Source organism: Glycine soja, chromosome 17 (genome assembly GCF_004193775.1).
Source record: "Glycine soja cultivar W05 chromosome 17, ASM419377v2, whole genome shotgun sequence".
Lineage (NCBI taxonomy): Eukaryota > Viridiplantae > Streptophyta > Magnoliopsida > Fabales > Fabaceae > Glycine > Glycine soja.
Genome location: NC_041018.1, coordinates 4,093,172 through 4,105,780, shown reverse-complemented (window position 1 = coordinate 4,105,780; position 12,609 = coordinate 4,093,172). Strand labels below are relative to the sequence as shown.

The 12,609-nt window shown below is 33.1% G+C and overlaps 2 protein-coding genes across 2 annotated transcripts; both read right to left on the bottom strand.

The window, feature by feature from the left end:
* Positions 1-331: 331 nt before the first annotated feature.
* On the bottom strand, positions 332-6,648 carry LOC114394039 (DNA repair protein recA homolog 3, mitochondrial-like). Its single transcript, XM_028355587.1, has 8 exons — positions 6,325-6,648; positions 5,859-5,913; positions 4,694-4,911; positions 4,473-4,560; positions 3,768-3,940; positions 2,870-3,016; positions 2,105-2,239; positions 332-1,180 (listed from the first exon to the last, which is right to left on the bottom strand). Exons 1-8 carry the CDS (start codon positions 6,457-6,459, stop codon positions 752-754), a joined length of 1,380 nt encoding a protein of 459 aa, XP_028211388.1. The 5' UTR covers positions 6,460-6,648; the 3' UTR covers positions 332-751.
* Positions 6,649-7,449: 801 nt separating this feature from the next.
* Positions 7,450-10,722, bottom strand: LOC114393200 (nucleosome assembly protein 1;3-like). The gene is made up of 12 exons (XM_028354466.1): positions 10,522-10,722; positions 10,383-10,426; positions 10,161-10,256; positions 9,772-9,864; positions 9,489-9,570; positions 9,345-9,406; positions 9,060-9,244; positions 8,709-8,886; positions 8,551-8,594; positions 8,184-8,382; positions 8,032-8,046; positions 7,450-7,885 (listed from the first exon to the last, which is right to left on the bottom strand). Exons 1-12 carry the CDS (start codon positions 10,565-10,567, stop codon positions 7,817-7,819), a joined length of 1,113 nt encoding a protein of 370 aa, XP_028210267.1. The 5' UTR covers positions 10,568-10,722; the 3' UTR covers positions 7,450-7,816.
* Between the last annotated feature and the right edge of the window lie 1,887 nt (positions 10,723-12,609).

The following is a 12,609-nucleotide window of genomic DNA, read 5'->3' as shown; positions in this document are numbered from 1 at the left end:
TAAAACCATGTAAAAAAAAGCACGCTCTCGCACAACATACTATTATATGTGTGCATAAATAATTTTAAAAAATAAATTGAAAAAAATGGAAGATAACATGTTTCATTATTTAAAAATAAATAAAAACATTTTTAATTATATATGTTGATCAAAATAACTAATAAAATTAGATGATTAGAAGAATAGTGAAAAGAAAAATGGTTTAATCAGTGGAAAAATTAACTTTTTAAAATTTAACTAAACTTTTAAACCAATAAAAACTCAATAGTTACACAAGTCACATAACATTTTATGTATAAATTACCATTATTTAATTTCTTATCATAATAAATTTTATCTTAAAACACAATACACAAATTGATTTATGAGAAACGTATGCATCATTCTACAAATTGCATAACATAATCCTTACAAATAATTGGTTGGCCATGACTCAACACTCGAGTACCTAGTACCTAGCTTCCTATGCAGTTGGTCCATTTCATTCTCAATTTACATGTGCCATACGACTAGGCCTATATAAAATGACCGAAAATTTCAATTTACAGGTAGTATAATGACTTAATCATTTGACCGCAAGCAAGAATGATATTCCAAACTAGAAGCATTCGGCCATGAATTGCTTCTTAAGACCTTCGTTTGAATGGACCATTTTAGGGCCAATTCATCAAACTACGACATATATGAATCACAGGGTCCAGATTGAGGCAGGGAAAATAGGGAGATCCATAATTTATGTTCATCCACAAAATCATGCTTCAACAATAGCTGCAGCTTCTTCATCAGTAGAATCAACTGTTGCAATTTTTTCTGTAACATTGTCATTAGTAGAATCAACTGTTGCAATTTCTTCGGTAACATATCCATTAATTACATCCGACTCTTGCATCTTTTCTGTCTCAGCATTAAGAAGCTTCTCCCTGAGCTTCATTTCAAGTTCTTCTAATGCACTTCGATTCTCGGCCAGAAAATTCTTTAGGGCATCCTTACCACGGAAACTATGTTCGTTATAGTAAAACATGGCACCAGCCTTTGAGATGAGTTTGTGATTTACGCTCAAGTCTATAATCTCTGTTTCTTTACATATACCTTTGCCAAATTGAAGCTCAAACTCGGCAGTTTTAAATGGAGGGGCAAGCTTGTTCTTCACAACCTTGACAAGAACCTGACTTCCTAAAATCTAAAAATCCAAAAAGGATATTCGTACCAGAAATTAGACTTAATGAATTCAATGCAATCTTAAAATACCCAAATTATTGCACAAGCAATGATAATGTATAAAACATTACGTGCAAGAAGAAAAAAGTTGTATCCAAGATAGAGAGTGAAAAGCTCTAGCTTCTATACAGGACATCATTAGATCAATAATCCAATGAACAAACAAAATGGTTTGCTTAACTACTAATAGATATCCACAATCCAAAGGTAGGGACTGCATGGATGGTTAAAGAACTAAAAAGTAAAGATACTCAACGCATTTAGTATTTTACAATGGACAATTTCTTTAACAATCAAACCACGTGTCAAGCAACCAGTTTTTCCAAAAGAACTGAATTGATGACAAAGGCCTTCCCCCAATAAAATTTACAAGATTGGTCTCAAATGACTAATGCTAATATATTTTCTCTTTTACAATTTATACTCCATACTAAGCACCAACAGCTACTTTACTGCAGGATACAGAATACATTGATTATAAAAGACTAAAGAATTTGAACAATAAACAAACAAGCAACTACATTTAATTTATATTCTCCTTTTTTAATAATGAATGGGTCAGAACTGCTAGTAAATTATCAAGATTGCAATAAGTTTATTTGAGGTTATAGTTCTTACTCCTTACTTATTTGTTTAGCTACCTAAAGAATATCAGAGTTCAAATGCTCGACATCCACAACACTCTGTCCAAAGCGTATCAACCAAATGAAGCAACTTGAAAGTTGGAACATAGATTAAAAAAGAAAGCCTACTTCAGAACAGAACATTACCGATTCCATCAAACTAAGTTTGCATATTTGCTTTTTTGAAAATAAAAAAAAAAACATTTGAAAAGGGATGTGAATACTATAGAAGGAAGCATGACAGAAAAAAGAATTATGAATACCTCTTCACCCTTCTTGACAAACCCTATTCTCTTGATATTTAGCCGCACTGAAGCATAGAATTTCAATGCATTCCCACCACAAGTAACTTCAGTAGGCCCACTAAATCCCCCAAAAGTTGAAATCTTTGACCTCACCTGGAGAAACATACAAAAGAATTGTTGTTAATAAAGACACACCCCTCGGGTAATTTGAATAAAAGTATTTCCACCCAAAAGAAAATAGATACATACACACAGAAAAGATAATAAATTCTTACAGAATATACAAACAGTAAACGAAAACATTATCCAAGTCATTTAACATTCTTTAGGATAAAAACATTATATCAAAAAGACATCGTCAAATCTAGGTCTGGCCAATGCATGGCCAGTACATAATTAGTATTTTCAAACAATTCAGAAAGCAAAAGTACATCAACACATTCCATTCCATCTTTTAAGTTTAGCGCTGTTGAAATATTTTCAAAGTTATACCTTAAATTTTGCATGCATGCAAACATACATTAAAAAGAAAGACCATGAACTGAATCACATTAAGCAGAGGAAAGCAGCAGTTGGGGGGGGTTAATAAATATATGATTTATGGTAGTGGAACTTTACTCTCAAGAATATAGTCATAGACCAAGGATCAAATTAGTAGAGGGCAGACTAACCCAAACAAAAGTTTCCTATACACACTAACTTGCGTAGGTTCAAATTGAATGATATTCATAATCTGACCTAAGTAAAATTGCCAACATTGCAGTTAACAACTTTAGCTAATACCTGGTTTATAAAAATTAATATAGTTTGAGAAAGTGACAAGGCATGGCTCAATTTTCGAAGAGCCTGGCTCATCAACCTAGCCTGCATTGCCATGTGAGCATCACCCATTTCACCATCAAGCTCACCTTTAGGAACAAGAGCAGCCACCTATCATGAAAAGACTGCAAAAGTTAATAGACATATATTTAAACTAATGAAACAAGATTTGAAATACAAAGTAGAAACCATATAAAAGAAAAAATAAAAACAAAAGGGAGAAGTACAGAGTAAGTTCAAAGTGGAACACTAAAAATTTTCTTATTCTTTTCACAGTCAAATCAAACTCAACAAGTCTACAAAAGAAAGTTTAAGAGGACAAAATGTTAAAATGTAAAAATTTAAAAATAATAACAATTTTATGTTAAGATCTTCTAAATTTCGACCCTATGTCCATGCTTAAGAATGCATCCTTTCCAGAACAACGTTCCAGTTTCCACATTACCTTATCTCATATTCTCATCCTCCCTTGAACTTATATTATGATCAAGCACACTAGTTTCTGCATAATACAGGATGCCAGAAATATCTCCAGGTGATAAGATCATTAAAAACAAGATTTAGATATGGGGATCCACCTACATGCACAAATTAAATTAAAATACTTCTTACACCAATAAATAACTTTTATTGGATGAGTAGTTTACAATGACTGGCCTAATTCAACAGTGATTGGCTAAAATCACTTTCCTACAATATGTTATTAGATGGTGAAAATATGCCACTTGATACACTGATTTAATGGATCCTATAACAGATAAGGACATTAGTAGAGTTACCACTTATAATATAATCATTAATGAGTTACAATGAAACCAGGGAAAGTATTAACATAAACAAAAGAAAAAGACTTCATACTTACACTGTCAACAACAACTACATCAACTGAACCACTACGGATTAAGGTATCCACAAGACTTAGTGCTTGTTCACCACAATCAGGTTGGGAGAGAAGCAAGTTCGTTGTATTCACACCAATAGACTCTGCCAGTGTCTTATCAAGGGCATGCTCGGCATCGACAAAGACACAATAGCCTGTACGAAACAATCATATCAATCTCTGCATAAACCAACTGCAAAATTCTTAACAAAGATCCTTAACAAGTAAATCAAAGAACTAATAAATTATCACAATTAAAGTCGAACTCATGGAAGAAACACATCTGAAAGATTAACACAACCCCCCAAGACACGTATTTTCTAGAATTTAAATCAGACATTCCTTCTTCTTTAAAAGAACAAAAAAAAAGTGAAAGCAGAACATAACCAGGTATAGAATCAAACCATAAATTTGCCACTTCAAAAAAAATATTGGCCGCAAAGGGTATTCTAAGAAACTTAGTTAGACACTAAGAAATCATAAGAAAACAAAATCACAGTATTACCACTACCAAAACATAAAGAGCAGTGACAGAGGGAGATTAAATCATCTGTGAGTCTGTGGCAGCCATAATCATGACAAGGTTATGGTCACATCTACAGAATTTAGAATCCTAATCCTAAATCCAATACAACCAAAAGCAATAGCCATTACAATATCATTGTAAGAGTATTATATGAAGATAACCTCCTTGCTTTTGTGCCTCTGCAATCACATGTAAAGCAAGAGTTGTTTTTCCAGAAGCCTCTGGACCATATATTTCCACAACACGTCCCTATGGACACAAATTGGGGAAAAATAGAAAGATTTGTCACCATCAAACAGTTAGATGTATTAAAAAAAGTTAAGAGTTTATTCACATGAAACAAATGCACAAGAAACCTCTTCATGCAAGGATCTAAGCATACCTTTGGAAGACCACCAATTCCTAGTGCTACATCAAGAGCAAAAGAACCAGTAGACACAACAGGTACATTTTTTGGTGAGACAGAACGACCAAGCCACATGATGGATCCCTTTCCAAATGCGGAAGTGATCTGATCAAGAGCTTGCTGAAGGGCCAACTCTTTCTTAGACATGTTCTCTTCACCTGAGTCACTTCCATCAGATTTAGAGCGCCTTCTACCTTTAGGTATGTAGAAATGAAAAATGTTGTCAAGTTCAAATAAGTACAAACTTCAACAAAACTTCAGAGATGATAAGAAACTAGAGCAGAATAATCTGAAAAACTACATTATTTACTATAAATCTGCTACTTATAGTTATATCAGTATGACATCAATGGCAGAGATAGATGTGAACAGAAACTGGTATGAACTCTCTCCAGACAAGAAAATACAAATACCCATGCCATTCTTGAGTCCTAATTCTCTCCCAATCTTTCCAAACTTGCTTCTTTCCATCATCTCTCTTCCCCCTCTTCTCTCTTTTTAATCCTCCTTTTTCTACTAAACCATCTAATCAATCCGCTAAATGGTTCCCTTGCCACATGACCACAAGGTTACACAGCTGTCCCGTGCTGATTTTCCCATCATGTGCTGCTACTTCTCATGCAACCCTCCTCAAACACCAGTTACTCATCCATTCTATAGTACATTTGCACCTTAGTCACAGTAGGATGCCTAACAAAAGGGGAAAATGAGATAAACATTGCACAACTAACAAACAGAGACTCCTAATTCATTTGTGCTTACTGTTATTCAAATACACAAAAAATCATGTAATAAACAGGTATACATTTTTGCCATGGTTTGGTTCAACACGTCACATGAATACATCAACTCGGATGTCCAAATTATTAAGAACTTAAAAAATTGCCTTATCCAGCACCATGCACCATGAGCTTAACTGGACTAACCAAGCGAAACCCCTCATGATTATTATAAATTCTTTCCAATATAAATTACAGCAAGTACCGCAATAGAGTAGACTTGGTTTCAACATTTCCCATGTAATGACAGTTAATATTTTAAAATTTTCAAAAGCATGTGATAATCTCTTCTTCAGTAGTGTGCATAATATTTAAATATAAATTAAAAGGGAAGGGAGGACAGCACGAGAACTGCAATAAACCTTTAGACGAGAAGCTCAAAATCTGAGAAGTGCCAATCATTCCTAGTTTAAAGACCTGCATATGAAAGCAAGAACTGATCATGAACCAATATCATCAGTATCAGAAACTAACATAGGAAAAAGATGCAAAACGTGAGGGAAAATGGTTATATGCATATCCATGTCCATGACCGACAAAATGACCGTTGCCTCTTTTTTTTACCCCTTTCTTTTGTTAGAAGAAAAAATATTCCTCTGACTTAGGTTCCCAGCACCACATATATTAATTTAAAAATAAATAAATAACAAAACTAAATTATGAAAGAGAAGTGCAATAGAATCCATCAAATGAGAAGAATGCATAAAACAGAAGAAGAAAAGAGAGAACTGTAACATGTGTTTGGTGACAAAAATATGATCACAAATAAGTGATCACAGTGCATAAACAAAATCCTGTGATAGCGAAGAAAGATAGGCGCGTAGGAACCTTAGGGAAGAATAGGGAGCGTGTGAGAAGGGAAGTGTTCCGAAGCAGTCTCGCCATAGAAGCAGGTTTGACTTTGAGGGGTTCAAAGGAAGAACAAATTTTGAAGAAGGAAAATGGAATGTGACAACATGTCATGAAGTAAAAACAAGTCACAATGTTTGCTTTTCTGTTTTTAGGGTTTTATTAAGGAGCGTTTTGTTTGATTTCCCTCCCTTTTTCCATTCCATTCCACCGCTCAGAGTCAGAGAGGGTTCAAGCAGAGAACGGAGCAGAGGGAGAGAGGACAGCGCCACGGAGGCGTTTGTCCTGTGGAGACTACGGTAGTGTTGTACTGGGCCGTCCTTTTCAACTTCCTGCCTGAAAATGGGCCTCCACTTTTTTTACCAGGAGAGTTACTATTCGCACTACCATAAGTGCAGGTTGGCTTTCCAGAGCTACCCTTGCCACACAAACATGATTCTGTTAAACACTTACAATGAAATTGTATTTTTGTTATGAAAGGAATTTAATTTAGTCGAATACACAAACATGATTATGTTAAATATTGCTTGGTATCTTCTTTTATTATTACCAATAAAAAAAAATGTTTCTATTGCACACATTGGGTGAAAAAAATAAAACATCTGAAACATAATTTCATTGTACATAAAACAAAAACATATTTCCATTACACATGAAGATGAAGAAAATAAAAACAAAGAATGATATTAAATAAATAAATAAAATACATATAATCAAAGTTGAAATTTTGATCAATGACCATGTTCCAAGGTTTTTTTTACTAATATAGATAGATTTTAAAGTAATGACTTCAAAAATATTGTTTCTTAATTATCAAAATGATATGATTAAAATTTATCAAGGACAACTCCAATATACATTTTGTTTCTTAACCCCAGTGAGCTTAAATAAACTTAATAGCGTTACTGATGACAAAACTATAAAAATTTAACAAGGACAACTAATAATATATACTCTTTATTATTCAACCAAAAAAAAAAAGTGTATAAATATTGTAGTCCATTTAAATTTGTAGAAGAAATCGTCCAATTTGTTTCCATATTACGAAAAGAAAATAAGCGTCAAAATCTGTCATTGTTTTGTAGCGTTAACAATAATAAACACTAACATGAACCTTACGGTAACCTTTACATAGACTTCCTTCCAATACTTAAAACAATGTTGATCGAGCTATAATCAAGTTCTTATAACAGCAAAAATTACTAGTTGGCGCACAAACTATAATCAAGTATACTGATGGCAGTACAAATTCCAGCATAAACAAATCACAGCATCTCTACCTATAACCACATTCTCTCTACCAGGCGCAAAATAAGAGAAGGGACTCGCAACAAATTCGGACTGCCAAGATATAGGGAGGAAAATCAATTTAAGAAACATTAAAAAACAACATGAAACCCACTTTCACATTAGGACATTCTCGAACACCAACAAAACTCAACTACATAAATGACATTCTGCATAAATACTTCTACTGCTGCTTGCACTCTGGAGGTCGCTCACCCTGCTGGCCATCACCAAGTTGTGCTCTTCCACTCTTCTGAAGATTTACACAATAAACATGAAAATCAGGCATTGTAAATTTCAGGGCCAGTGAGGGGGAGGGGGGAAAAAATGACAATCATAAAAATCTTGTGTTTCAGTAGTAGCATACAACACTTAGATCATGAAATCAAAACTTCATACCTTAGGTGCTGATGACTGCAGCAACATTACAGATAAATTGAAACCAACAGAGGGGATCCCAAAAAAAAAACAAGAGAAAATCCATTAAGATTCAAACCTCAATAGAAAACAAACCACGAGTATTAGCACTTTAAAGAAATTAACTGTTATACCTTCTTTTTGGTCTTGCTCTCTTCCTCATCATCATCGTCATCATCATCATCGTCATCGTCCTCTTCATCTTCATCATCGTCCTCTTCAATATCTTCATCATCCTCATCGTCCTCCAGATCTCCAAACTCGTCCCCCTGAATGGCCTCCCCAGTAAACCATGATACAGCATGGGGAATAATCTTGTCTCTTATTGTGGACCTAAACAAGTATGACAATTCATTAAGATTCAAACATCAAGATTACAAAATACCAAAGATGCATGGTTTGCAACAAAAGTCAACAATTACACTTAAGCAGGAAATGTATAACATGTTGGAAACTTAATACATGCCACAACTAACACAGGTAAATGGCAATTAAGCTCACCCTATGTCATAGTCTTGTTCCATCTGATTCTGAAGTTCCTCAGCCTGTTAAAAAAATTAATCAAAGCTAAAAAAAAGTAGTTCTGCAAATAACAACAGTATAAAAATCACAAATTACTTATTTTTATTTCTACTGTTATCTAAAATCAATATCAATACCACATCTTCATCAATGTCTTCATCATCTTCAGGAACTTGCGGGGGGTTGAAGAAATTGAAGAAGCTTTCACAATTTTCAGTTTTGGTAATTGGTTTAGCATTCTTCGAACCCTTCTTAGGTTTTTTCTTAAGAATCTTCTGTGTCAGACATTTTCCTGGGTGCCATTGAATTTCAGTCCTGAAAGAAATAAAAGAAATTAAAAAATCAGCAAACAATCTTTATTCAAGACTAAGCCAACCCTTCTGACATGATAGTAGTCTAGCAAGGGTGGTAACAGGTAAGGTAACACTTATAATAATAATAATAATAATTCCCGTAAAAAAAAACATAATAACAATAATAAAGCTTACCCAATTGCTTTCTCCAATATTGGTTCATCCTCATCAATCATATGATATGTTTTTGTCAAGACAGAATTGGTAAAATAAGGGTTGGTATCAAAGAAAAAGTCAAGCTTGAATCCTTTAGGGTTTTCTATCCTGCTCCACTTGATATCTTTGAGATACTTAAGAGCACCTTCGTCACGCTCTGAAATCTATGTTTCATAAGGAAACAATAAGACTACTAAACATGAAAATTGGCTGCAAGATGTATGCCAGAAAATTAAAATTAACTATTGAACCCAACAGACTAACCTCCTCAGCCAACACTTCATTGTTTTTCATAGCAGTAAGCCAAAATGCAGGCACTCCTTTCTCTACACGAGCAAATTCTTGTATCAAGTATTATTGAATTGAAACACTGTTAATAGACAAAATTCATGTATTTGTAATTATTACCTTGATCCTCTTCATTATCAGGTGCTGTTTCTTTCACTGCCCCTTCTTCAACTTCCGTAGTACCATTTACTATTTCGTACCGCTGAATTCAATCATAACAATGTCAGAATAAAGATATTAATTATTAGATCCATGGTCCCAGCAGAGTTCATAATCACTGTCTTTAAATTCTAAAATCCATTAAAAGAAAATTGCATGGTTAAAGAGGCAGATTATGAAACTGAATTATGCTACACATCATACATAGAGCTTATAATATTAAAATGAAACTTTCTAGCTTTACCTTTGTGTAAAGTGGTTGATACAATTTTTGGTATTTGGCCTCGAGAGCTGCTCTCTCTTCAAAAAATTTAGCCTCTAATTCATCATGTTGGCCCTGCAGGGTTAGGGGGGAAAAATCTTGAAAACAAGCACACGACGACATGGTGGAAGTTACAAAACATAAAAATGCTACCTTGACGCATATGCCACCAATCAACATAAAAACTTACATGCAAGGCTACACAACACTTCACATCTACTAGTCCCGACCAATTCAAAACAATAACCAGAACTAACCACACTTCAAATCTACTAATCCCAACAGATTTAAAAAAAAAAACTATAATTAACATCAAACAAACAGGAACAAGAAATCCAAAAAACCTAGGTTAATGCTGCAGATTATTATACCTGGATCTCTCTAAGAACCTCAACACGCTTTCGGACATTGGGCGACAGAGACTCTAGAATATCCGAGTGTTGTCCAGCCAAACTCTGTATCTTGCTCTGCTCACAATTAAACATTGAAAAAAAAAAATACACACAATGCAAACAGTAAAATGAACTTGTAAAAATTGAGAAATTCAAATCTCAATATCAACTTCACAGAGAAAGAATAAAGAAAATACTAACCTTAAGAGCATTGACAAGGTCTGCTCTATTGTCCTCGTTGAGAGCTTCAGCAAGGAATCAAAATCTCAATAAAAGCCCAAACGCGTGAAGCAAAACATAAAAGAAAGAAAAATGGAGAAAAGGAAAGTGAGTGGATTACCAGAAGTGAGATCGGCGACGTTGAATGTGTCCTTGTCGTTGCTCATTGTAGAGGCGAAAAAGAACGAAGTGAAGAGGAAGAAGCTAAAACCCTAGCGAAGAGAAGGAGAAGAAAAAAGAGTAGAGAGGGTTTGGTTATTGCTAAACGTGGCGACCCTCTAATCCTCTTTTCCTCTTCCTCCTTTGCACCACTTGAACACCTTCTCTATTTATTGCCTAGGGCTTCCTTTACTCTTTTCTATCGTTTCACGAAACCGGTCCGTGAAATGCTTTATGGGGGCCCAACCACCTTCGTCTACTTCAAAGAGCCCAGCCTTACAAAATCAATTTTTTTTCTGGACCCAAAAAAAATGTAAACAGATTTTTTTTTATTTATTTATAATATAGTATGATGGATGGTCTTTAAAAAAAAAAAAAACTATGAGAAATTTGAGGTAGTGTGTATGAGATTCTACGTTCAAAATTCAATACGATCATTCTAAAAATAAAATGGATGGCCTTTAGATATTTTTAACCTTCAATTTTCACTTATCTATTTCCTCATAAATGAATGCGGTTTTTTTCTATATTTAATAAAGTTGTATTGAAAAAAAATTGTTAAAGAATGATTGATAAATAAAATAAAATAAAAAAATACATAGTAAATCAATTCAAAGACTAAGAAAAGTGATAATCTCACTCTCTAAATTATGTATTGTAAAATACATATCACTTTAATGCTAATGTACTATGCATCGTGATTTGATATAGTTACCACATCATTTTGTTGTTGTTAGTGCACGAAGTGTCATCAAATCTTCCAATAAATCGAAAAAGAGGGATAAAAACTAAAGGGCTAAAAGGGTTATGATGATGATACCGAGTTAACAACGACACCACCACTCTTCATTATTTTAAGACAGAAACATTGATTAGAAGATAAAGAAGAAAAAAAAAACTTGAAGTTGTTTTGATTTTTAATTTCAAAAAAATATTTGAAATATTTGTTTCAAACGTCAAATGAGAAAATATAAGTTTTAAAGAAAAACAATATTCAAACAAGCGCTCAGAATGTGTGCGAGTCTTTTTATTTATAGGATAGTGAATTAATAATAATCTTTCGGCTTAGTTGTTTTGTTTGTGAAAAAAAATACCTATAATCTATCTCAATGAACGATTTATATATACTTTCCATTGCTTTCTACTGAGCCCAATTGATTTGACCTAGTTGTGATTAAATTATCTTTAATTTCTAACTTGACCTATGAGACTTATCTTGAATCTTTATTTTAAATAAGCACTTGAAGTTTAAGTCTCAACTGTAACAAGTTTTAATTTCATTAATTGCTTAATCTTTCTTTCCTTTTATTTAGTTAACTCCTATTTTTTGTTAAAACTAATTGTTACCTTTTTAGATTGGGCCTTATATTTTTTTGTTATCTGGACTTCAAACTCCACTTTAAGTATGGACTCTGGGATCATATTTAAAATTTGTATGCGTGACCTTGTTCAAGGGTGTAAGAATTGCACCAAATAAAAACGGGTGTAAGAAAGCGAGTTTGAAATGAAGATAGAAATAAAACTAGGCTAGGACTTATAAGTTATAAGTGATATGATTTGAAAGGGCAGACTTATATATTCTTAAAAAAAATAACCAAAAGTCTACTGTATATCCGTTACCAACAAAGTCTACTGCACAGTAAAGTGTATGAAATAAGATTACAAACATACTAGTACATCTCTAAATAAGATTTTAAATGTAATAACAATTATATAATATATAATGTCAAAATATTATGATAAAATTTCGATGCAATAATAATAATATTATCATAATTTTATTTATTTAAGTAGTTTGTTTGTCTCTATAGGTTTAAAAAACTTATTGCATGACGCAAAATCTTATGTATTCTTAATTAAATGGAGGTTTTTTAAAAAAGCTTTATCTAGCTTATATAGCAAATAAGTTTGGTTTAACTTGAGATTGATATAAGTTAGATCATAGGTCTTTCATCTTGGATGTATTCTCTATCTTATTTTCATCTCTAATCAATTAGTAGGCTTTTAATTTAAAGTTTACTTTTGATACATTAATAATATAACTTTTACT

What these genes read in the sequence shown, in the direction of transcription:
- LOC114394039 (XM_028355587.1), bottom strand. Translation starts at nt 6,459, where the DNA reads ATGACATGTTGTCACATTCCATTTTCCTTCTTCAAAATTTGTTCTTCC. An exon ending in GAATTGGTGGTCTTCCAAAG is followed by an intron (nt 4,561 to 4,693) that starts GTATGCTTAGAT and finishes TTGTGTCCATAG; the next exon opens with GGACGTGTTGTGGAAATATA. An exon ending in TATTAATTTTTATAAACCAG is followed by an intron (nt 2,240 to 2,869) that starts GTATTAGCTAAA and finishes ATGTTTCTCCAG; the next exon opens with GTGAGGTCAAAGATTTCAAC.
- LOC114393200 (XM_028354466.1), bottom strand. Translation starts at nt 10,567, where the DNA reads ATGAGCAACGACAAGGACACATTCAACGTCGCCGATCTCACTTCTG. An exon ending in TGATAATGAAGAGGATCAAG is followed by an intron (nt 9,407 to 9,488) that starts GTAATAATTACA and finishes TTGCTCGTGTAG; the next exon opens with AGAAAGGAGTGCCTGCATTT. An exon ending in ATGAAGTGTTGGCTGAGGAG is followed by an intron (nt 9,245 to 9,344) that starts GTTAGTCTGTTG and finishes TATGAAACATAG; the next exon opens with ATTTCAGAGCGTGACGAAGG.